Source organism: Fistularia commersonii, chromosome 34 (genome assembly GCF_037954325.1).
Source record: "Fistularia commersonii isolate RoL2024-O1a breed Wild chromosome 34, RoL_Fcom_v1.0, whole genome shotgun sequence".
Classification (NCBI taxonomy): domain Eukaryota; kingdom Metazoa; phylum Chordata; class Actinopteri; order Syngnathiformes; family Fistulariidae; genus Fistularia; species Fistularia commersonii.
The window spans coordinates 5,335,947-5,361,010 of record NC_141317.1 but is presented as its reverse complement, the minus strand read 5'-3'; the positions used below and the strand labels follow the sequence as shown (position 1 = coordinate 5,361,010).

At 43.1% G+C, this 25,064-nt stretch overlaps 3 protein-coding genes across 5 annotated transcripts; all 3 read left to right on the top strand.

Moving 5' to 3' along the window:
- The first annotated feature begins 1,300 nt into the window (after positions 1-1,300).
- Positions 1,301-14,839, top strand: nr1d4a (nuclear receptor subfamily 1, group D, member 4a). 2 transcript variants are annotated; one of them, XM_086141814.1, is made up of 8 exons: positions 1,301-1,699; positions 8,962-9,270; positions 9,368-9,456; positions 9,545-9,689; positions 11,848-12,386; positions 12,498-12,683; positions 13,018-13,228; positions 13,342-14,839. In XM_086141814.1, the coding sequence occupies exons 1-8, from the start codon at positions 1,681-1,683 to the stop codon at positions 13,536-13,538; spliced, it is 1,695 nt and encodes a 564-aa protein (XP_085997940.1). In that variant the 5' UTR covers positions 1,301-1,680; the 3' UTR covers positions 13,539-14,839. The 2 variants fall into 2 exon arrangements, with proteins under 2 accessions (XP_085997940.1, XP_085997939.1); XM_086141813.1 differs by having other exon boundaries at positions 8,959-9,270.
- A 387-nt stretch (positions 14,840-15,226) lies between these two features.
- slc61a1 (solute carrier family 61 member 1) lies at positions 15,227-18,149 on the top strand. Of its 2 annotated transcripts, none has more exons than XM_086141863.1 (2): positions 15,227-15,351; positions 15,722-18,149. In XM_086141863.1, the coding sequence occupies exon 2, from the start codon at positions 15,802-15,804 to the stop codon at positions 17,233-17,235; it is 1,434 nt and encodes a 477-aa protein (XP_085997989.1). In that variant the 5' UTR covers positions 15,227-15,351; positions 15,722-15,801; the 3' UTR covers positions 17,236-18,149. The 2 variants fall into 2 exon arrangements, with proteins under 2 accessions (XP_085997989.1, XP_085997990.1); XM_086141864.1 differs by having other exon boundaries at positions 15,232-15,346.
- Positions 18,150-18,536: 387 nt separating this feature from the next.
- LOC147214350 (protein lifeguard 2-like) lies at positions 18,537-23,939 on the top strand. The gene is made up of 12 exons (XM_086141741.1): positions 18,537-18,724; positions 19,946-20,036; positions 20,164-20,252; positions 21,006-21,070; positions 21,169-21,222; positions 21,316-21,366; positions 21,455-21,494; positions 21,788-21,825; positions 22,014-22,101; positions 22,221-22,316; positions 22,444-22,497; positions 22,602-23,939. Exons 1-12 carry the CDS (start codon positions 18,710-18,712, stop codon positions 22,749-22,751), a joined length of 831 nt encoding a protein of 276 aa, XP_085997867.1. The 5' UTR covers positions 18,537-18,709; the 3' UTR covers positions 22,752-23,939.
- The last annotated feature ends 1,125 nt before the right edge of the window (positions 23,940-25,064 follow it).

Sequence of the window (25,064 nt, the reverse complement as noted above, 5' to 3'; positions counted from 1 at the left end):
TCATATCCACGAAATGCTGATTGAAAAGATACAATAAAGGTGACAAAGTGGTAAAAATTAAAAATAAAAGTGAGTAGTTGGCGTCAGATGGAATGATCCGCGTTAAACAGATGTGCTTTGAGTTGTGACTTGAAGTGGGGGGGGGGAATGAATCGATTTTACTGAGCATCAACTATAATAAAAATAATGGGGTCAGTGGTGTAAGTAACTATAAATATCCTATATCTGCCATTTCTTATCACAATGAGCGGTTTAAGCCGCAGGCTTCATTGTACTACTATTATATTTTTCACGGTTGGTCATTACCACTTTGATCTTTGAGGATATTGAAAAGTCAGGTATTTTCACATTAAAATCATGAAAAAATTATAAAAATAATCTATCACATAAAATTATTTAAAATAGCATAGATAAGTAGATGTAAGTGGCTGCACTACCACTTTCTACCACTAGGAGGCGCTGTCTCCTCGCGGTGAGCGCTCGCTGCTGTTTGCTCCACATCGCCTGACCTGCCCTACATCCACAACCAGAAATGTCAGGAAGCCCAGAGACACAAATGCGGGTTTTTTTAGGAGTATAATGTGAGTCAGGAGACAATTTCAGCCTCAGAGAAAAATACTTTTTTCGGTGTAAACGATCACACGTCGCGGTAATGTGCGTCATATTGTCTCCCTTGCACACACGAACATACACAAGTGTTGCGTTTACGGCCCGCATTGGCGCAAAAGGGATTGAACCCGCAGCGCTGTTTGTCAAGTCGTGTTTATCATTCGTTTTTGAGCTCGGCTCGCCCGAGGGCAGGCAGTCACGGTGAGCCACGCCTATTGTCCATGTGCTCGTCGGACCAATCCCCTGGCCCTGCGCGCCGCACACGCTTCGTGTTTTGCATAAAATGTGTATCAGTAGGGCAGCGCTCTCTCCGGCACATGCAGGGCGCACATGTAGCGTTGCTTTTGCACGAACACACACACACACACACACAGCACGGTCGAATAAACGTTTCAAACATCCCTCAGCTTCACATCCCCACCAATGAAAAGGAACAAAAGCGTGGGGTTTCAGAGAGTGAGACAATTCCCACGCAAACAGATTCAACACAAGTTGGATCGAAATGAAAGGCGGTCACATTTTCAACTCACCTGAAAACGTGATTGACGTGTGTTTTGTATCAGTGGCGGGGCGGGGGGGGGGGGGGGCGTATGTGGATGCGTGTGCGTGTGTATGTGTCATTCCCGGATGTGCTGACTCTACTTTCTTGGAATACATGAGAAAATTGTAATCCCCACTCGTGCAACATCACACGCCGAGGCGCGGCATCCAGGGCTCAGCGGGGCATCCAGGTATCCAGAGAGGAAGTGGGAGGAGGAGGAGGAAGAGGAGGAGGAAGGTTGGACCAGTTTTCTATATCTCACCTCTGTCAGAGCAGAACAGAGAGCATACCGAGACCCCACTTTACACTCGAGTTGCGAGAAGAGAAAAAAAAAACAACACGATCTCGCCACTTGGACTCATTCCACCCGCGCTTCCATCCATGGAGCAGGTGTTTTACGCGCAGCTATTTCTCGAGATTTTCAACCATCAGCAAAACACTTTTGCTCCAGTCTAGAGATTTTTATTCCCACTCCCACGGACGCCTGCCTTCAAGTCTCGTCTAAAGTCGCCCAGGATCCATCGAGAGAAATGGATAACAGCCCCGGTGGTAAGATCAAGTTATTTTTTACATTTGCATGATCGATTTGATGATGAATTCATAATCGAGTGTTTTTACTCATTTATTTCAAAGTGAGAGGAAGAATAAAAATCGTAAAAATAAAAATATAAACGTAATGAAATAACATCCCAATGCAACACAGACGCTCCTCAGTGCTGCGCTAATAAGGTGTCACATTTTTTGTACAGTGGCACATGAATAAGATGTTTTTACATGCTTGTCTGAGCCGGTTCATGTTATAGGTTGGGCTTTTAATTTATTTTTTCGGGCAACATGGCTTTTTTTTTTATTTCAAGTTGGAGCGATATACAGTACATTGTGATAACTTGTCAGAAGGGGAAACTGCTGCCCTGAACTTGAATGACAGGCGGCTGCTCTTCATCTCCCACGAAAACAAACTCACGTGGAGCGCCTGTCATTCTTATCGATGGGCATCATCTGGAAAGAATCACATGAAACTGTGCGTAAAGGGCGTGTTTGTTGATGCTCTCCAAGCCTGCTCCATATCTAAGGCATACAATAAAAGTGAACAGCCGAAGGACGTCCATCCCCTTAAGCAGCTTTAGGCAGGGTTTCCTCGGGGTCAGCCAAGGTGCGCCACTTCCTCTTTCCCTAATTGATGGTGAATTGTTTTGCCACAGTCACGTTCCGGCACAGGTGAGGTGCACACCATAAGCCCGTGTTGGTGTCAACACATCAGCACCAACCCACCCATGGGTTATTACCTGACCAGGTAGTGATTGATCACATGTGAAAACAAGCTCAAGGCTGAATGTTTAGGTTATCTGTCTGTGTCGGTAAATGTAACAACACCATGTAAGTTGGCGTTTAAATCACTGTCTCGTTCAATTCACGCTCGTGTCTGTCCACGTGATTACGTTAGAATTCAAACATCCGCCACCATACAAGCGGAGGCGAACTTTGAACTGGGCCGGCTCGGCGCACATGGGTTCGAAAGCACTTTGGTGGAATAACAAAAACAAAATCTCATAAACATCAAGGAGACCTGGCGGAGGTGTGGGTGTGGGTGGCGCCGGGATTCACAGTTTGTGTTTCGGTGGTGTGTGCCTTTCAAAGAACTCCATCCAGGGATAGTTAAAAGAAATGACCAGGAAAGGAAAATCAGTTTACCACTGAGTGACTGGCACACTCTTCTGTTTCCTAAAAGGTGCCCCGGTCAATATTTATTTTCCAATTCCACGAGAACAATTAGTTGGCACACAGTTAGTGCATGTCTTCGTCGAGTTGCCTGATGCTGAACATAGAGTTCCATCAAATAACCTTGACCCCGTCAAATATTTAGTCATGTAAATCTGACTTCACACAAGTGTACCGGCAACCTCCCGTCCCAGCGCAGTCTAGTGTGCAACCTCACTAACTGCGAGCTCTTCACTGCCCTAATTCTTCTTCAGAGGATGGGTGGGTAGGTTAGGGGGGCTGTGTTTTCCAGCATCTCGAAAACAAAAATGTCTGGGTTTTGTTTTTTCACCATGAGCAGGAAATAGTCATCATCTTGTTTCCAGGCCAGAGAAGAAAATGTCCAGTTGTCTGGACAGCCAACAAAAATGGACTCATTAAGTCAAATAAAACCATCACTGTCATCCTGCTATTTGGTTATTATGGGGGATTTCATTAAGAAAAAAAACAACAGGAACCACCAATTTTAAAGAGTTCATCCCAGAGAATATGAATGGATACACAGATGATGCGTGTCTCGGCTGCAAACATGGCCATTACAGATATTTTTAAAAAAAAATTCCCACTTGCATGGCACTCCGAGGGGATAAACAACAAGAATCCTTTCAAATGTAGGTCTGGTTGAAATGTCAAGCTGCAGTGCACAGTCACACCAACCCTCGGTGGACGGTGGCGGGTTCGGCTCCACGCCTTCCCCGCACCCCCCCCCCCGCATCCTCACGTGGCTTCCCTTGCAGAGCCGCGTGCGACGCGTGAGATCCCCGGCCCTCCTCCTCTTCCTCCTCTTCCTCTTCCTCCTCCCCCTCCCAGCCGCTTCCTCTCCTCTGCTCTCTCGGACGCTCCTAGTGTCGGTGCCGCCTGCGGTGAATATGAGGGAAAGTCTGGTCAGTGGGTCAGCGATTCCACGCTTTAATAAGTTTTCCCTATTCTTCCTTTTTTTAAAGAAAGAATAATAATAATATCACGTTTTTCCGCCTGATGCTCATTTTATCTGTGAATTTTCTGGATGCGCTCGGCGTTGCCTCTGCAGCGCCTGTCTCCACCCGTGGCGCGCAGAGGATCCGAGCAGGAACGTGACTCTTTGCCTTGCACTCCCCCCCACCCCCCCCCCCCTTAATGCTGGCATAGATATCAGATTAAAAGCATTGCGTTTTTGCAACCGGTGTAGTTGATAATGTTACTTGAGCTACATGAACTTAATAGTTTCAACTCCCAGTTCCCACATTCACTTATTCTGCCCGAGTTGCACAATAACAAAAGGCTTAAACTTCCATTTATGCTTCCTTTATGGTCGTCAAACAATGACGGACTTAAAGCAGAACCTTGTGGCAGTCAAGGCTATTAATAGCGCAAATCAAAGGTCAATTATTGTATGAATGAACTCATGGTAAAAAAAATGAACAACTAGTGTTTGAATTGCTTTAAGAGGGTCATCCGTATTTATACCTCTGATGACTGGGCCATAAAAACAGCACGTGAGAAACTGTCAAAGCAAAACGGCCAGTGGCATTCCTTATCACATTCAATGAATCGGTGAAACGTTTTATTGGACGAAAGGGCTCCACGTTGTTGTTGTTGTAGGCCTGTGTGCGATGCGGCGACCCAGTCGAGAGATCGACGAAACGTTGTAAACAATAGCACTGGCAGCACATTTTTGGAATATACATCCAATAACAGACCGCAGCTGTTCCGAAGTATCCGTTTCCCTCATTCACATTAAGCAGGTACCTTGACCATGAAATCCACACGGTGTAAGCAGTGTGTGACCCGGGTAATAGACTTTGAAATTATGGAAATTATTCAGCAAGAGAGGGAGATGGAGTTCGAGAGTGAGTGTTTGTGTCTCCGGGGATTGCAAATTAGAAAAAGGAAATTAGGGGAGAATTGAGAAAAGCACTAGCTAATGAATTGTGCAACTATCAGGAAAGAATTGGTTGACTGGGGAAACCTGTTGTTACTATTAATATCACAGCTTCAAACGTGTGTGTGTGTGTGTGCGTGTGTGCGTGTGTGTGTGTGTGTGTGTGTGGGAGTGGGAGTGACCTGAAACTGATGCCTAATTAATGTTATGTACAAAAGTGTCATGTCTATGTTGTGGCAGTGGAGGAGTGTGTTCTGTAACAGATGTATACGGGCTGGGTAAATGTCAGAAGCAAAACAAATAGGGTACCTGAAAGGGATGCATGCATTTGCCAGATTATTCAGTCATTGTCTGGTCTTTATAGCATTTATCTGGGTAGCAACACCTAGAACATGTGGATTCTGCCACATAGATTTGACGCTATGCAGTCAAGACGGCAGGGTTCCATGTCACAGTGGCAGCTGATGTGCCAGCAAAGCACCCAAATCGAGGCGGAGGGAAAGGTCAAAATCGTTTCGCCTGAATAACACCTGCATCTGAATTATATTCAGGTGCTTATACATCTAAAATGAGAGCTACCGACCCTTTTAAAAGCGTGAGCCAGAGGTAGAGTAAGGTAAGGCATCAGTTTGAGATGCTAGAGGGAAGTTTCTGTGATATTGACCTACTTACCCGAGCCTGACTTAATGAAGTCTGTTGTGAACACCAGAACAGAGCTTGCCAAATTTTCTACAACAGAACGCCACGGCTCCTTATTGGCTTTATCGCTTTCAGGTATATTAACACAAACAGTGTCCCGCTCCCAGGATGCCGGTGTGTCGTGCTAGGCCAGGGCGGGGACAAAACGTGGTTCGCCTCAACTGCAGGCTTCCCCTGCCATGTGAAAGTTAAAGTAAGAGATAAAAGACGAGAGGGCAGAGACGAGAGGAGCTGTCGTGGAGTGCTATGCTCACGTTTCTCCGCCTGACTCCACTCACAGGCAGATTAGCGCATGCACGGGTAAGCCTAGGACTGGCATCGAAGCCTGATTGTGTCTTCAATTAATGCTGCCTGCAGTGACCTAAATCGTAACCACCTTGTGAACAGTCACAGTGTGAATGTTGTCCGGTGTGGGAAATCCTGTAAAACATAAGAGAGAAGCTTTGAGAAAAAAGAAAAATAACATGTGAGGTTGGGCAAATGTTAAAATATGCACGTTACAATGGACCACATATCAGTTTAGGATATTTGACAACAAGTAGCCTCTGACAAATGTTTGCATTGGCATACATAGTATTTTTATCATCACGGGAAAAAGGGATGCATTCAGACATAGAAAGTGGATCAAAATCTGAATCTGAAATGACAGGACTGTCAAATGTGGAAGTTGACAGGCTGCTGATTATAGCAAATGCAATGCTGGCTGCCTATCTTATGATCATAAACAAATAACCACATGGGAACTTTGATTGTTTTGTTGATACTACAACTTCCTGCACTGGCCAAAAAAAGATAAATAAATGCACGTGCCATGTTTCTAATCTACGTTCCTAGAACAACTGACATGGTCGCTCCTTTGACTTTCGTTGGCAGCAGTGTGTAACTGTGTATGCCGTATTTCCATTGATCCTGCACGCACTCTGCACATCCCTACTGGAAAACAGGCCGTAAACAAAATTGTTAATTGACAATGTTTACAGGGCAGCGGGGCCAGAGGTCATTCATAAACATTTGCAGCACATGCTAGTCTTCAGGTGGACATGCAATGTGTTTGGGCGGGGCGGGGGGGTTGTGCCACAACCGTCTGCATGCAAGTTCAGGAAGAGGTGAGGTTTTAAGGTCTGCGTCCGCTGGATCTGTCTGCAGGCTCCGGCATGAGTCAACAAATCCACCAACACGTGCCGGTCGAGGGATTATCAGAACATTTGAGCTAAACAATTACCTTGTGCAGTGGAGGGAAACACAGCGGCACGGGGACGGGCCTGCTGCCGCGTGCATATGCATGTTTTTCATAAAGTAGGCTGGGTTTTGGTATATACCATACTGCAACACGAGTATGGGATTAGATTAGCTCCACCTTGGTTGGATGATTTATTTATACACTTATTCAGAACATCACTCCATTTCTTGGAACCTCCACTGTACAAAAGGGCGTATGTGTGTGTGTGTGTTTATATTATTCCACGCTACTAAATTGACTTTGCATGAAACGTGACTCACATTCAACAACAGCCATGATCGGTAACCCGGTGCCACCCCGCTGCCTTCGGGATGCGCTCACGAAAACACGCACCCGGGGCCGCTCGGTTTGCGTTGCGCGTCTCGACACGAGACTGCGGATTTGTTTCGGGGCAGAAACCGTGTCAGGAGTCCACGCATGTGAGGCGGCGGTCAGGTGTCGTGCTGCGAGCCGGCGCTGGGCACGGCGCCAGGGGAGAGAGCGCGGCTATTATTGGAGCGGAGGAGGCGGCGGGACCCCGCAGACACGTGAGGCCGCGTCTCAGCTCATCCTCAACGCATGACTAAAAGTGCGGGGTGGGAGGAGGGGGGGTGCGGGGGTAAGGGAGGCGAACTTGAGCTGCTACCGCAGCCGATCGACGCTCCCGTTAATCCGCATCAAAGCGCAGCGGGGGGCGTTTGACACGCTCGGCCGTGGTAGAAAGTGCGCCCGCTCTATGCGCGGTGGTATTTTTAGCGTTCATTTTTTTTTTCATCCGTTAAGCTGACTGTTACCGCCCGTTTCACGCACAACGAGGCGATGTTTACCCGCCCACCCCGAATATTAACCTACCCGGAAGTTGGGTAAAGCTAATGATGGGACTTTCGATTCTGCAGTATCGATATATCAGTACTCACACGCTATTCATTTTTGGTTACTCCAATAAAGTATCGATACTGATTACTACGTGTGAAATACAAGCGCATTTTCCACTTCCGAACTTGTTAGAGTAACTTACCCCCGGATTTGGTGCCGAACCTCCCCCACGTAGCATATAAGTGAACTAGTCCATCCATGTCACGTGACCAGAAATGCAGCGAGAGGTCTGGTTAAAATCTAGGGTCTCCCAAGTCTCATATTTTGCAATTGTTTCTTTCTTGGGGGGAAATTAAAGTTTGAATAATCATGGGTTGCCATGTGATTTGTCTCTAACTGAACTAGTTTGATTGAAAAAGAAAAAAAAAAATCCAAGTATCAGTATTGATTAAATATGCCCAAAAAGTCATCTGTATGGTATAGCCATCACTTTGTAAAACCATAACATATGGAACCATAAACGAATCATTTGTCTACAATTTTTCTTAAATTACTCAATATTTAGCATACATGTAGACAACCATATTTGCAGGGCAACCACAATCAATGAAAGCAGAGCCATAGAAAAAAAAATACCCATCAAGCCTTTTTATAAACAATGGGGTTATGCAGCATCGAAAAGGCCACAACTAACAATGAATAAAAAATGAAATATTCGATAAATCAGTTCAAATAACAATAAATAAATCAATTAAAATCCCAATGAATGCACCGAAAATATTGAAAACGAATTCAGATAATTGATTACATGTACAAACATAAGATACATACTGCAGTTATTGATGGTGCATTTACCGGTAATAAGTTGCAGTTGTGAGTAGATAGCTGCGCCATTTCAATCACACTGAACTGAACAATAGCAGCAGGTGCAAAGGCAGGCCCTCAAAGGAACTTCACTAATTGCAGAAGCCACCGTGTCAAGCCCTCGCTTGTCAGTAATGACTTTTGATAGAAGTCATGTCACTTAAATATATGGTTATTTTGATCATAGCATGACAGCTTGTTTCGTAAAATTGCTCACTTTATTTTCAAAAACAGCCATATGTATTCGAAAGCGGCCCAAATTTCACCTCTACCGCCAAATGCTTTTCCCCCACCCATCGTAATGAAAAGAAGCCCAAAAAACCACCCAAACTGGCAACACTGTGTCCCAGACAATCTGTGCTGCTCAGAGGTTGTGCAACATTGTGTTGTGTCACTACCCCTATGTTGGAAAGGCTGAATGATTTCTCAGGAAAGGGGATAACCAGCTGAACTTGGTTGACTTATTAAATCCAGCAATAACAAAGTTCAGCTGCTGGTCTGTGGAAATGTTCAAGGTCTTAGACATTTTAAGCTGTGATTGAATTTGAAGTCAAGTAAGACAACTAAGACCCACACCTTCCCCCGTATCAGCAGGAGGTGGAGGAGTCATCCTGTACGCAGGCTCGTCTGGCAGTGCCAGCCCAAGCCCAGGCAGCCCTTCAAGCGGGTACCAGACTCAGTCACCCTCTTCACACTCCCAGCCGTCTTCTCCGGAGGAGGTTACCTTCACGGAAATTGGAGCGGTGAAGCAGAGGGCAGCCGGGTGTGCCACCCCATCCTCCAAATTGGTGTTCCAGTTCCCCGATGTCTACACAGGTCCCTCTGCAGCGGCCACTCCTCAGCAGACATATGCACATCCCATTGCAGGAAAGAGGCCATGCGGATTCGCAGGGACTTTCACCAGTTAGTGTTCCCTTTTTGTCCATATACAATCTCATGATTTTTACCTTCATTTAAATTTCTGTGGTGTTAATCTAACTTTTGCTTGCTTCTTCATCAGAAACAGGTGGGATGGTCCTGCTGTGTAAAGTTTGCGGGGATATCGCATCTGGTTTCCACTATGGAGTCCACGCATGTGAAGGCTGCAAGGCAAGGCCTTAATCAGATATATAAATGATATAATACAATCACATTCCCTTCTTTGGCCTCCCAATTAAACTTGACTGTTTGTTTTTAGGGCTTTTTCCGCCGCAGCATCCAGCAGAACATCAATTACAAGATGTGTGTGAAGAATGAGAACTGTCTGATCATGCGCATGAACCGCAACCGATGCCAGCACTGCCGCTTCAAGAAATGCCTCTCTGTTGGCATGTCAAGAGATGGTGAGAAATCCTGACACATTTTTTTTTTTTTTTTTTTTTTTTAATGAGAGGGGCTCTCATGCAGTCCTGTCAGAGTGCTGTGATGTGCCAGAGCAGCAGGGAAATGGGCAGCTGGGAGGAGGCACAGAGCTGATAAGTAGGTCTGTGTGAAAAATGTAATGCGGAAAGTCTTTTGAGGTCATCATGCCAGTAGTTCAGTCCCTTACTTTATCAGCAGACCTGCACCTGTCTTGGCCTTCTTCTGTATCACAGCACTGCCAAAGATTGCCATCTGGAGTCGTAGCACTCTCTTAAGTTTCCGAGCGTCTTTCTCCTGCCCTTTGCAGTATCCTCACACAATAGTGTTGATTATCTGCTCTGGTTGAGCAAAAGCTGCCGCAAATGCACCCACCCCACCCCACTCCACCCCCATGTTCCCTCAGCTCTCTTGCATCCCCACCCCCCCAGACATTGATTTATGAGAAGAGGAGCCTTGAAGTCCCTGAAGCTATCTATCATCTGGGAAACTGCAACAAACACAGAAATTATTTTGGGAAATTGGAGCAGGGTCAACTTGATTACCTTGTGCATGCCCATACAAAAGCAATTAATGAGGGATAGGAAAACAATTAAGAGGGGGATATAGAAAACAGCCAGACATAACAACAGGATGTATCGGGCATGACACTCATATTTGCTGGTTTTAGCTCCGACAGCTGAACATTGATTGATCACCTATCACTGCAGATTAAGAAACCAACTCGGTTGACCTAGAAAACAACAGAGAATTGGGTTTATAGTGTACTCATTCATCATGACCTACTTGGTGTAGTTTGCCTTCCTTCTTCCTCTCAGTATAGTTTCTGCTTATCTGCACCCACCAAACACTCCACTGCCTAATCTTGCAGAGGGGCTAGTGATATTTCTGCACATACAGGAGAGTTCTGGTACATAGAAAAAAAAACTGGGGGTGTAATCAGCGCCCAATAATAATGCAAAGAGTCAGGTTGGCCCTTTTTAGAGCGGGATTTTGAAAGAGTGAAGGACCACAACCTAGAAACCCCCACTTGTTCTATATAGACCAATACAAAAACAGGAAAACCGCATAAAGCTGCCTGAAGCCCACAAAAATAGTTCACCCTGATTTCACAGCAGGCAGGCACCAGGCTCACTCTGCAATGTAGGCAAATATAACTCAAATGTCATGATGGCACAGTTTTATCTTCAAACCATATTAGAAGTTTATGCAGATTAAGTAGCTTCTCTTTTTCAAGTCTAAAATGCATTCCACCCCTTCTCACTTTAACATCTCTTTCTTGCAGGAAAAAAACTGCTAACATATCTATGAATAATATAATATTGAGCAAATTGCCTCACTTGACCCAACACAGTGCCTTTCTGTTTTCAGACAAACTGTATGACCGTTTTTCTTCTCACAATACAATAATATTGTGATATTGTGAGTTGATTATTAACATTATTTTCCAATGGTGTGAAGATGATGGTGTTAAGATATGTCTCAAATAACCATACCTCACTGTCACTCTTTCACTCTTCTCTTTTACACACAAACACACACAGTTCACTTTCCATGCACCACCATCTCTCCAAGTTCTCATTATACTCTCTATCCCTTTAAGCCCACCTCTCTCATCCTTCTCCTGCTCACAATCTCCGAGCCAGTGACATCACGCTCACGTTGCCCCACTGCCCTACTTAACAAATGGAGGGAGGGAGAGGGAAAGCAAGGAGACAGTGGTGGATGGTGGAGAGAATGAGGCAGATGGTAGCAGGGGGTCTATAAATAGCCTCTCCAGCTGATGGTTACTGCAGAGAGGGGGAAAAGGGGGAGAAGTTTTTCTTTTCTTATAACATACATGATTATCCTTGACACCCTCTGCAACTTCAGAAGTTACTGACTTTGACATGCGTTATGTAGTGTCATTGGTCATTTATCTCAGCACGAGTAACTGTAACAGTCTTTATCAGACCACTGCTCAGTGTGTCTGCATCTTTTATAATTCAGAGTGAATTTTGTCCTTGTAAAACAGTATTTTGGACGTTTCTGAAACATTAAATAATATTTAGGATATCTCTACATGTTTCTGGTATGGTTGTCCATTTGTCACAGTGAATGGAAGCTAATCTGTCTTCCCTGCTTTTTTTTTTTTTTTTATAGCCGTGCGTTTCGGCCGCATACCCAAAAGAGAGAAGCAGCGTCTTCTGGATGAGATGCAGAGCTACATGAACAGCCTGAACGACTCATCTGCCATGGATATGGACTCCTCATCAGTGAGAGACACTCTCCCTACGCCAGAAGAAGGCAACTCCAAAGAGGCCATCGGTGCCATCTCCCGAGCCTACCGTGACATCTTTTCCAGTGGCACGCAGGAGAGACCGGCCAAGCGGGCTAACATCAACCCCACCAACGCGTCTCAGTTTTCTCAGAATGGCCGTTTTCCCCAGCTCTCATCTTGCCCCAACACCCAGAGTTACCAGTCTTGTCCGGTTGCGACAAACGATAACCAGCCCACATTCCACAATGTGGACAATAATCACTATACGTACTTGGTGGCTCCAAATCAGAATGACGATGAACCTCACGCCACGACATCTCAGAGAAGCAGCTCGTCTAATCTCAACAGTTATAACAATGCAGGAAATGCCGCAACTCAGTCCTCCTGCCCTTGGAAGCTAGCTCAAGGAGCTAAAGTACTGGTAAGTACAGAAAGCTTACCTCAGGGAGTACATTATTATTTCGATATTATTTCGAATGATTTAGATAAAAGTCATCTGACCCACAATCGACAACTTCTTTTTTTCTTAAAGGCCTGTCCCCTCAATGCATGCCCTGTATCAGAGGCGGATCGCACAAGTCAGGAGATATGGGAATCCTTTTCCCAGTGTTTCACTCCTGCTGTAAAGGAAGTCGTGGAGTTTGCCAAAGGCATCCCAGGATTTCAAGAACTAAGCCAACAGGACCAAGTCATGCTGCTTAAATCTGGCACCTTCCAGGTAATGACATACTTTTGTGATGGCGTGCTGGGTAGAGTGATCATCCTTGGAACCGAATATTGGTTCAAGTCCCGGCTCCTCCTAGTGTGTCGAAGTGTTGTTGAGCAAGACACTGAATCCCTAATTGCTCCCCTGGCTGCCAACTGTTCATGATTCATCCATGATTGGTTAAATGCAGAGAGGAATTTTCTGCAAGGGATTAATGAAATTAAAAAACTTCAAAAATGTATACGCTGTCATCATAGTAGAATACACAGAGTCTGATGCGATTATTGCTCCTAGAATGTAACCTAACTGTATCTCTGTATATATTCTCTTCTACTTGTGTGGTTAGGTACTCATGGTGCGGTTCTACACCTTATTTAATGCTGAGCAGCGCACAGTGACATTTCTAAATGGCCAGACCTACCCACTTACTACCCTGAGGGCTTTGGGCATGGGCTCTTTGTTGGATGCAATGTTCGAGTTTAGTGAGAAGTTGGCCTCTTTGGGGCTCGAGCCTGATGAAATGGCCCTCTTCATGGCTGTTGTGCTGGTCTCTGCAGGTGAGAAAACAAACAACAAAGAATGTGTAATAGAGACACACAGAACCGGCCGATAATGCAATAACTGCATTTCATAAATCAAATGCTCAGACATGGTCCGCTTTTCTTCCCAGATCGTTCTGGCATCTCAGACATGCAGGCTGTGGAGCAGCTCCAGGAAGGTCTTATACGTGCTCTGCGATCCCTGATCACGCGTCGTCGTCCGGACGACACTGCCCTCTTCTCCAAACTCCTCCTGCGACTGCCAGACCTCCGTACCCTGAACAATCTGCACTCCGACAAACTGCTGGCCTTTCGCATCGACCCTTGAACAAGCCTCATTTTGCAGAAGTCGTGGAATCCTTTTCACTCTGAGCTACACAGATAAATCACACTCATGAATTATCTTCCAAGACTGTGATTTCCTTGTTAACAGAGGATTAATGAATTGTGCAATTTGAAGAGGTTTTTTTAAAGGAAAAATAAGGGCAGTTGCAAACATATTTTTGCTTTAATATTGATTATTATGCAATGTTTTGGGGAAAAACAGACTTACAAGTACAAACTCTTGTACACATCAACTGCAACAAGCCCTCAGAGACATTGTTCATGTATCTTTAAAAGAAAGAAAAAACTCATCATTGTGTAAATTTACTATTACCCTTTAGGAAAAATCATCTGTTCACTTGGTCATTATATCAAGTGTACTTATGTATAAATAAAAAAATCAATTCTGTTTATACCTTAAGTTGTATAGGATCAACCGTCTATCACTAACAGCAGCTGAGAGACGGATGTCACAGGTCCAAACTGTAATTAAAATAGGGGCCATTAGTGAACACTGAGTATTTATCAACTTGTGTTTAAGAGAAAGGGAACATGTAAATAATGCATAGCAAAACCTGAAATATAAAGTGTGTCACTGTGTCACTAACGTACTGTTGACATTAGTTCTAGAATGGGACATTATTTTAGCATGTCAACTGTACATGATATCAGGCATTCTGTTTAATGCAATATCTGACTAATCTTCCAAAAGCTTTTGGCATACATTGGGTTTAAATATACCAACTTCCGAAGTCAGAGGCATTTTTATATCCGTTGATTGAAATAATATATCTGCATTTGTCCACTGTACACAGATCTGGAGTGTTAGACATACTCCCCATGCATGTTTGGTTTTAGAATCCCTTTGTTTTTTTTTTAATTTTGCACTGTAAATATTATGTAATGTAAAAATAGCAGATGGATTGAGGAGTTGAAATGGTTTAAAGAAGAATGTACTGCGGACCTTCCTGTATTGGGCGGGGGTTTGATCATGCCAAGGGGGCTTTGCACAGGAGAACACACATTAGGGATTCTCAGATGATTTTAACACAGTGCTATCAAATAATGTAACCAACCAGCATAATCCTACGGATCACCAGCGCTCACTCCACATGCACCCTTCTTCTACCCCCAATGTTTGTCATACAAACAAAAGAGATATTTTTGGGTGAGAGATCTTATTTGATTGGTCCTCTCACTGTTTGCTTGTTTGATTGTGGCTGACAGAGCACATCTTGTGCAATTTGTAAATATTTCTTTCTTTCTTTAATAGAGATGATATAAAGTTCAAATTGTATACAAATATCTCCTGTGTTGTTTATTTGTGTGCCTGCGGAACATGTCTATAAAAAAATCAGACACATATGGGTCAGCAATGAAGACTTTAATGTCGGGTTAATTATGTTAGTTATTTTCAAAAACATAAGTTATTGGGTGTGAATAAAGGACGTACCATGACATTCTTATCGCTCCAAGTAAGAGCTTGTAAGAAAAAAAAGACAGAAAAAATATTTAGATATTTTTTAAATATTTTAAATAAGATGTAAATCAAATGTACTCCACAAAACACATGGATATGGCTCCTGAGAGGTTTTGTCCGTGAATCCAAGTGGGAGTTAAATCGGGTTAAAAGCAAAGCAGGGACGTCACCTCGTGGTGAAACAACAGACTTCCTCCCGGATGTCGCTTCACGGATCCCGGAAGTGAAGGAGCTCGCAAACACACACACACACGCAAGTTACGACAGTAACTGTTGGCCTTAATGTCATCTTCTGGAATGTGGGATAACAGATATGGAACCGCCTTTTGATGGTTCGGTGAGACCTTTTGCGATACAGCGATATGGAATAAACATTTTTCTTATAACGCAGAGTTAGTTAGAATTATGCATCAGTGACAGGTTAGCTCGTTTCCTAGCGCATGCTAACAACAATAGCTTGTTACAGAGATAATGGCACTGATGCTGGTACGTTTCAGCGTTTTGAGTTCCCTCTCGGGTTAAACATTTGACGTATTGGAGTTTCCACGCCTACAGAATCATATTTACGACGAAGCTAACCTCGTTTTCTAAGCTAACGTTTGGTTTGCTTAGCTGTAACGTTTCAAACATGGCAATTTCTTTGATTGGTAGTAATCCTTTAACTGGCTAACTACTACGCTATTTGTCCTACCATCTCTTTCACACAGGTGCTGAGAAATAAAAAGAGAAAGTTGAAAGCGGCCCTGGACCTGTAGTTTGACGTGAAGTGGGTGCAGTTAATCACACCATGTTGGTAGCAGCGTACCTTGCCATCATTCTCCTGCTTGCCCTCTGTGTTGGCCTGGAGTTAACGGCACGCCGTCTCACCCCACCGCTGCAGACTCCAACTGCTGTGGCCAACCCGGCCTTCCGTCGGTTCCAGAGCGTATTCCTCCGGGCGTACCTCTTAGCTCTGTGGGCAGACTGGCTCCAGGGTCCTTACCTCTACAAACTCTACCGTCATTATAGCTTCCTGGAATCCCAAATAGCCATCTTATATGTGTGTGGCCTGGCCTCCTGTGTTCTGTTTGCTCCTTTTTCAGGCTGGCTCCCTCAAGCCTTGGGCCGCAGACAGACATGTCTCCTCTTCTGCCTGTCGTACTCTGCTTGCTGTCTCACCAAGCTGTCCAGAGACTACTTTGTTTTGATTGTGGGCCGAATCCTGGGGGGTCTGTCGACATCCTTGCTCTCCACTACGTTCGAGTCATGGTATGTGCACTACCACATAGATATTCACGATTTCCCCAAGGAGTGGATCCCCAGCACCTTCACCAAAGCTGCTACCTGGAACCACGGACTTGCTGTGGGAGCTGGTCTGACAGCAAACCTGCTGGCTGAGTGGCTTCACCTGGGGCCAGTGTCTCCCTTTCTCCTGGCTGTCCCCTGTCTCGTTTGCTGTGCCTGGATGGTGCTATTTGAATGGGGCAAGGAGGAAGCAGAGGGAACTCCTGAGGACAATAAGCAGACGCTGCTCCTCGGCACTCCAAACGGAGGTCTGACACGTATGTCGGCAAAGGGGAGGTTCTCACGTGGCTGCCAAGATGGGCTGCGTTGCCTGCTTTCGGACAAGAGAGTCATGCTCCTGGGTGCAGTGCAGGCTCTATTTGAAAGTGTTCTTTACATTTTTGTATTCTTGTGGACCCCGGTGCTGGACCCCCATGGGCCTCCTCTGGGCATAGTGTTTTCTTGCCTGATGGCTGCCAGCATGGCTGGTTCCTTGCTGTACCGCCTAGCAACGTCCACACGCTACCGCCTACAGCCTGGCCACTTACTCTGCCTGGCTGTTCTGATGGCTTTTTTCTCTTTCTTCATGCTGACCTTCTCCACGACACCAGGACAGCCAAGACCTCATGAATCCTTTCTAGCCTTCCTGCTGCTGGAGCTGGCATGTGGCCTCTACTTCCCTGCAGTCAGCTTTCTCCAGGGCAGGGTGATCCCTGAGGAGAAACGGGCCGGGGTGCTGGCCTGGTTCCGGCTGCCGTTGCACCTTCTGGCCTGTCTAGGGCTGCTGGCTCTCCACGGGGAGGTATCGGGTTCTGGCGGAGGGGAGGGCGGCGGTGGCACTCGACACATGTTCGGTGGCTGTGCGGTCATGATGCTGGCAGCTTTAATGGCCGTCGTCTGGCTTTTCGCCCTGGGCAAAAATGACACAGAACTCAGACTTGAGGGAGAGATGCACTGAAGGATTTGACCTCAAAAATCCACCGATTGCTTGACTGATTTCAGACGCATCAGGTGTTTTTTAAAGTGGAGGCTTCCCCCGAGGAGAGAGGAGGAGAGGCTCCTAATAGACAGACTGATAGGAAAATAACGTCACAGTCATAATCAAAAGGAAAACCTGAATGTAAAATGCGTTCTGTTCTCTGTGAAATTAGATCAATGCATCATCAGGAAGTACCTTTTCTCATCCTTATTTTTGAAAGTTTCCTTTTAGAGCTTTGGTTTGAAGAAGTCTGTTAGAAAATTGTAAAAAGCTTGTACGTTCCAAAGTAACGTGAGTCCTCATTTTGCCAAAAACATCAATAAAAGGAAGTCCAAAAGGACAGTCTGTTAGATTTTAATTATGAATGTTTTTTCTTTTTTTAAATTGAATTACACGCTTACATTGTTTTATATTTATTATCTACTAAATTCATGTCTGAGCATCCTATTTGTTGATGGAACAATGCTTCACAAAAGTGCCACGTCTTCATCTGTCAAGTAGATTGCTATGAACCCATCCAAGGTGTCCTATTTATTTTGCACTGGTAGAGCAAAATAAAAACAACAAATCAACATTAATTCACCTGCCAGTCTCACAAATGCTTCAGTGAATCATCACTGCTTGATTTTTATTCGGTGGACATTTTGCAGAGAGCCCAATTTTAATATCCAAAGAAACAACCTTATGTCTGACATGTATAGAGGATTATGCGTTTGCAGCCCAATATCCAGCACTGTTTCTACAATCATCTGTTTTTTTATTGTTTGTGTTTTTCCCTATTTCCATTATCTTTTAAAGCAATATATTGTGCGTTGGGTTCTGCACTTCAGCTTTGTGCTGTCGTAAGATTACTGTCTTTTTCGTGGTCAAATAAAGGTGCACATTGTAAACCATATTACTGTGTCTGTATTGTCTTATATTGAATGATGATTTATTATGCATAAACCGGTAATTTCAATAAGAATCGATGCAACAAAGACAGTACTGTCAACCATCAGGCTACAAATCCAAGTGTTTGAAACCACCTCCCCGTTGTCTTTCAGGTCATCACATAATGAAAAGATCTTTTATAGAACTGAAAGAAGTAGCAATAGGAAATCTGTTCATATTAATCCTGGTTACCACTGCGGATCGTGTTACCAGATTTTTCTGGACTTCAAACATCCAGCATCCTCCCCATTTTTCTCAATAGTGTGGTTCAGTCCCAGTCCCCTGTGCTGCGGCTTCACCTGGATGTTGCTAGAACATCCCCTCCGTGGGTGCGGGAGGGGCTCATCTGCGTGGATCCTCGCTGCGTTGTTTTTGGAATTACATCACTACACCGTCAGCGTGGACGAGAAGAACCGCGTCTCCCGGGCCTCTTTCCACGCCGCTGTCCACCCGAGACTCCCCCGCCGTGGAGAAAACGGACGTTATTCGCTGAGTGATTTACATAAAGCCCAGGATCGACATCATGACTCAGGGGAAGGTAAGAGCCCGGCGGCCGGCTGTTTGCGGGTCGCTTCAGGACAAGTGGGAAACCGGTGGTCGGAGTCTTGACGTTACCCAACACTCCCCCGGATTCCAGAATACTCCATGATTCAGATAAAGAAGTTATACTTATTTCCTGTTTTTTTTAATTGCATTATTATTATTTTTTATCTAAATCATGCCATTGCTACGATCATTTCGGCCCAACGGCCGGGCTAATCACCTGAATGCGTCATCAGTTACTACGTCGGAAGAATGCCGTCAAAATAGAACGTCACATGAAGATGAAATAATTCAAATAATAAATCACTGTTAAAAAAAAAATCATTTAATTCATTCATGAATGGGATTTCAAGTGTTACTGTGGCCCCTCAGTGTGAAAACTTGTGAGCGCAAAGAAAACTTGATAACAAAATAAAGGAAGTCGTGATCTGATTGGTTGTGACGATATCAGAACCAAGTGGATGTGTTGATCTTTACCTCATGTTAAATGATATGAAATCCTTAAACACACTCACATATATATTATTCTGTATCATATATAAAAATTTCCCAATGGGGAAATCTTTGCCCAGGTTTATCATTGCCTCTTTGAAATCCATAAAATGCTCCCATATCATTACAGTTGAAGATACCAGAAAATTAATGCGTAACTAATGATGACACCGCATCTTGTGTTTGTGCTGACTGTCAGGCCAGGAAATAATTACGTTTGATGAGCTTATTTGTGACTACCTGCAATGGGAATTAATATAGATGAGGATTTCTAGAAAGGGTTTTGACAAGACGTAGCTTCAGCCAACAGGGATTTCTGTTTTTACTCTTCGTATGACTCTGGCGTTTAGTCGTTTCACAGGTACACTTTTACTTGTATAAGTTACACTGTGCATATGCTCCTTGTGCATGAGCAGCACCCAGACATCTGCAGGTCATGAGTACCATATATGTCTTCCTGGGATGGAGAGGATTTTGCCATATGGCCCGATTGTAATTATCCTGATTACTTTAAATGACAGAGACAGGGACACTGTATATAGTTACATGACAGACGTAATTTATTCAACAATAGACCGCAGACGGTACCTGGAGCAGTAATTTGATCGTACACTTGGTCAATCAAAGGGGTAAGACAGCTGTTTTTGATTCTGTCATTGATTTTATTTCCCATTGTCAGCAGATTCTATAAATGAAAGATACCAATATATATTTCTGTTCCCAGTTGTCACTCGCGAACAAATCCACTGATGGCTCCACCAATGGACAGGCCCTCACCCCACCTGCACCCCCCAGCTATGAGGAAGCCACTGCTGGTATGACCATACTTTTGACCCCTTTTTTACCAGAAAATTACCCCGTCGTCATTTAAACGAATAACTCTACGTAATGTTTTGACAATATTATAAGCCGCCACAATGTTCATCAAATTGTGTTTGACAGGCACCAGCACTCCGTGCTACAATGATGTTGAGATGCTTACAGAATTCACCTGGGATGATCAGAACATCAGGAGGGTGTTCATCCGAAAGGTATTGAAAGATTAGGATTCTGAATGTTACAAGTATCTCAAAAGTTGCCCTTCTGCACTTAACGTTGTCAACAAAAGTCACAGGGATGGTGGCTGTGTCAGGAGTATGTTGGGGCCACTTACAGAATAAACACTCATAATTCACTGGTAACAACTAAATGCTAATGGTAACCAACTAAATACCAATAAGCACTTTAAGCAATGTATGACTGATAAACTGTCATTTGTTGACAATTTAAAACTTGAAGATTTGTCAAAAAAGACATCTTTGCAGTTCGTATTACTATATGTGACCTACGATATGTCAAAACCAAGTTTGTCAAAAGGGGAGGACAAGGAAGGAAGACTTGGCCTGCGACTTTATTGTTATAAATATTAGACTAAATCAATTGGAGTCAAAGAAACCCTATGAAAGAACGTAAGAATAATTATTTTTGAGCAAACTACTTGATTAACACACAAATCAATAAATTAACACACAAATATGTCAGGGATTGAAATAAGCATGGCATGTGGACATTTCATTTTTTCAACACTTAAATAAATCAATACTTCACGCCCTTAGATAATTACACCATTGGTCCAAAATCTGATTATATTATTGATTTTAATCACATGATGGAATCATTACCTTATTGGCAGTTATTATCGTGGGTGTATTTATTATACTCTTGGTTTGTAGTACCAGCTTCCAACTTTCAGATGACCTGCTGACCAGCACATATCTACTTATTCCTAACTTGGTTTCCTTTAGGTGTACACCCTCCTGTTGGTCCAGCTTCTAATAACCTTCGCCATTGTGGCTCTTTTCACTTTCTGGTGAGCGGTACTGCTACTGTCTTCAAAATTAGCCTCTTACACCAGATCATACTAAGCCCCCCTCACCCATTTTCTTAATTTGACTCTTTTACTTGTAGCGAGCCTATGAAGGACTACATTCAGTCCAATCCAGGGTGGTACTGGGCCTCTTAGTAAGTAATTTGTATACCTGATCTCATAAATATAGATGTTTTTGGAACATTCTGTCAAATGTAACAAACTTTATCTTTTGGATTGTTTGACAGCGCTGTGTTTTTTGTCACCTATTTGACTCTGGCTTGCTGCTCTGCACCAAGGTATTTTCTTACAATTCCCTCTTTTTTACCTAACGAATCATTTTTTAGTTAAAATATAGAAGATTAAAATCTATCCTCCATCATACAGGAGACAATTTCCATGGAATCTGATCTTGCTGGCCATCTTCGTAAGTACAAGGCTAATGATAATTTATTGATTATCATCATCATCATTACTATTATTATTATTATTTTTATCACTTGATTACTATGTGAAGACACTTAGAATGTGCCTGTTTCCAAATTAGCAATCTTTTCATTTGCTGAGTTTACATGGTAGGATTGAAATATATTTAATAATATTTGTACAGATAAGAATAGCTGGTGTCATTGAGTGCTTTGCTGGTTTGAACTCCAACTGATGAAAAGGACTACATTAATGCTTTCAATTCACACAATTGTGAATTGTGTCCCTCTACAGACCATCTCCCTCTCCTACATGACCGGAATGTTGTCCAGGTACACTTCTGGAATTTTTATGCAATGATCTTATTTCATTCACACTGTTTGTTGGGCTTGCTTTGCACGCATCTTCAGGCACAGGGCCAGCAATCTACTGCAGGACCCAAAATGCAAGTGAATTAACAACTTAATTTATGACGATTTTGGATTCCTTAAAATGTTTTTCACATATTGTGTTTTGAAAGCTTCTATAACACCAAGTCAGTGGTGATGTGCCTGGGCATCACAGCGGCAGTCTGTCTTCTTGTCACCATCTTAAGTTTTCAGACCAAGGTGTGTTTCTTGTTTTTTTTCTTTGTTCAGAAATAATAAAGAAAACTAGAAATTTTGTCACGGTACTTTTAATGCTGGAAGATTAATAGCGGTTTGACTGACGTGCTCTCCCCTCCCAGATCGATGTGACATCTTACCAAGGTGTGCTTTTCATCTTCTGCATGGTCATGTTCATCTCTGGACTGGTGCTTGCTGTTGTTTTGCCTTTTCAGTATGTAAGTATAACAAACCAGATCAAGCGATGCATTAAGTTTGACAAAAAAATTGGAAGGGAGAGGATTTTTGACTTAAAATAGCTGAAAAAACACTGCACATTCATTAACTTTAAAATTTGGCTATTAGGTCCCTTGGTTGGAGGGCATCTATGCTGTCTTGGGAGCCATATTGTTCACCATGGTAAGAGTCCAAACACAAATCCCTTTGAGTAGAAATATCATATCGGTGTGAAACAGATCATATGATTTTTTGCAATTTACTTCCTCTTTCACTTTCTGTTTTAGTTTTTGGCATTTGACACCCAGCTCCTAATGGGCAACAAACGATACACCATGAGCCCGGAGGAATATGTCTTTGCCACTCTTAACATCTACCTGGATATCATTTACATCTTCTCCTTCTTCCTTCAAATCTTTGGAACAAAACAAGAGTAAACCAACACCCGGCCTTTCAGGCTCACAGGCAAGGGATTGCACCGTTCTGGAAATTTAGACACACAAACTTAGAGCCTTTGCACTATGGCAAAAGTGGTGACAAAGCTAATAATAACATCTTTATTTTCTGCCTGATACTGATATGATTGTGAATACATTGTGAAATCCTTGTATGAAAAAACAAACAAACACCTCTTCAGGTGTCTAGATTTCCTCTCAGCACATCGTCAACCTGTAGTTGAAGGTCTTTTGCTAGATGTACTAGCCAGAAACAATCAGTGTGATGTGTTTCTCCATCTAACAAAGAAAAAAACAGACATTGTGTGGGTGTCCTAAAAAGGTATCTTGATATCCTCGCTGCCATGTGCGATAAACAATTGATGTCAATGCGCTTTAGGAGGTATTTGATCTTCAATACATTATGCATGAGTCTTAAAGCCCTACCTATGCTACGGCACAGCCATCCCATCACTGGACTAAATTCGTGAGTGTTTATTTAGTGAATGGAATCACAGGTGCCATTTTTTAAAAATGATTAGGCTTGTCTACTATGTGCAAATGTAGCTGATGTTGTCTTACCACTGTGCAATAAAAAAATGAAACTCCTTCAGTGTAATCAAGTAGAGCTTAGGTGAGAGTCTGCCTTTTAAATGACAATCTGAAAATGTGACGGGTTTATCCTCATTTTGTTTTGCTGGTCATTGTGTTCCGCTTATTGCAGGGATTTTTTTCCTTATTATTTGTCAATATGCAAGATTTTGATTTAATTGAATGAGGACTATTTCTGCTGCATTTTGGCTTTTTCATTGATGTTTAATTTGAGCAAACAGCGATTGTTGGCATAATAGTGCTTCATAATAATTTGAAAAATGTTGATTGGTTCTAAGAGATGACACAAGATAAATGTAAATATGATGGTGGTGACTTACTATGACACTTGATAAAGGCCTCCAAATGAGGAAGGGCTTCAGGTTGAGGTTTTTCCTCATATTTAAAGTATATTTTTAAATGACAGAATGATATATTTTAGAAAGTGTGAGCCTGACGGTTGATATTCATTCTAAGTAGTGTACACTGGCCTTTGAATATGTTCAATGCTGTTGATGCAGTGTATTGCTAAACAATCACTTTTCCTGTCAGTGTCCTACTGGTGTTACAGTTTTGAATTATTAAAGGACGAATGTCAAATGTTTTGCTATCCTCTCTTTGATTGAACATATAACTTTGAGGTTCATTAATCGGAAGCATTATCATCAACTGGAGAAGTAGTGACTGGCACTGGTGGCTCACAGCAGAACAGTCCTTGGTCCCAGGGAGACTTGAGCCTAAATGTTCTCTCTGCCTGTGTTGGTTCTCTGCCGTACTATTGCTAATTCCCACGGACCAAAGACACGCAGTAGGTTCATGAATGATCCTGAATTGTCTATCAGTTTGGATGTGACTGTGAACAGTTTTGCCCCTGTATGATCAGCCAGTGACTGATGCAGGGAGGACCCTGTTCCACATCTAATTTCAGCTGGGATTGGCTACAGCCTCCTTGCAACTCACTGATAGGGATAAGACCAGAAGGTAGTGCATGGAAAGATTATCAGCAAGGTTTTTATCTGCTCTTCTCAGATATCAGTCCCCAAAAAACTAAAAAACAGAAATGAGACCATGGGCCAGTGTACTATTTACTCTGTTTGGCCTCCCTTTAGATGATCTTAAATCTTTGGAGGACAGAAAAAGTTACTTTTCATTTGATCTTGGCCTTTTTGGAATAGGAGAATAAGAGCAAGGTGCATGTTTACATCCACTTGAGAAAGAAAATGCCTTCAGTTTTTAATCAGACCTTTGCAAGGGTCTTTCAGTTTAACTTTGGTTGTGTTGCAGTAACCGGTGCTCAGTGACAATGATCCTGATATTTCAGGGCATGGAGGCTGGTGGTCAATATACAAAACGAAGTGTAAACTGTCTCCTTTGTCTCAGAGCTCAAATAAACTCTCATTAATGTTTTGTTTGATTATTTTTTATCATATGAAGGCTTTCTCTAGTATTACAAAAGCTAAATTAATCAATGTAATGCTCGGGTCTGGTCAAAGTATTAAAGTGTGTTAAATACTGAAACAAATCCTATTAATGCTGGGGTTTGTTGTTAACTTTGATAAATTGATTAATATATCAACTTGTTCAGGGAGAATAAATCAAAACTTTGTAACTGTAAATGAATGAAACAGACATCAAGGAACGTCAGTGCACACCATGGCTACGCTTCTGATAACCAGTCTTATCAGCCAAGGCAAATACTTCTGTTGAGGATCTTGAAAAATTGTA

Coding starts and splice junctions, on each gene's coding strand:
- slc61a1 (XM_086141863.1), top strand. CDS start 15,802: ATGTTGGTAGCAGCGTACCTTGCCATCATTCTCCTGCTTGCCCTCTGT.
- LOC147214350 (XM_086141741.1), top strand. Junction 20,253..21,005: donor GGAGGGTGTTCATCCGAAAG/GTATTGAAAGAT, acceptor GGTTTCCTTTAG/GTGTACACCCTCCTGTTGGT. Junction 21,826..22,013: donor ATGACCGGAATGTTGTCCAG/GTACACTTCTGG, acceptor GTGTTTTGAAAG/CTTCTATAACACCAAGTCAG.
- nr1d4a (XM_086141813.1), top strand. Junction 9,271..9,367: donor ATTCGCAGGGACTTTCACCA/GTTAGTGTTCCC, acceptor CTTCTTCATCAG/AAACAGGTGGGATGGTCCTG. Junction 9,690..11,847: donor TGTTGGCATGTCAAGAGATG/GTGAGAAATCCT, acceptor TTTTTTTTATAG/CCGTGCGTTTCGGCCGCATA.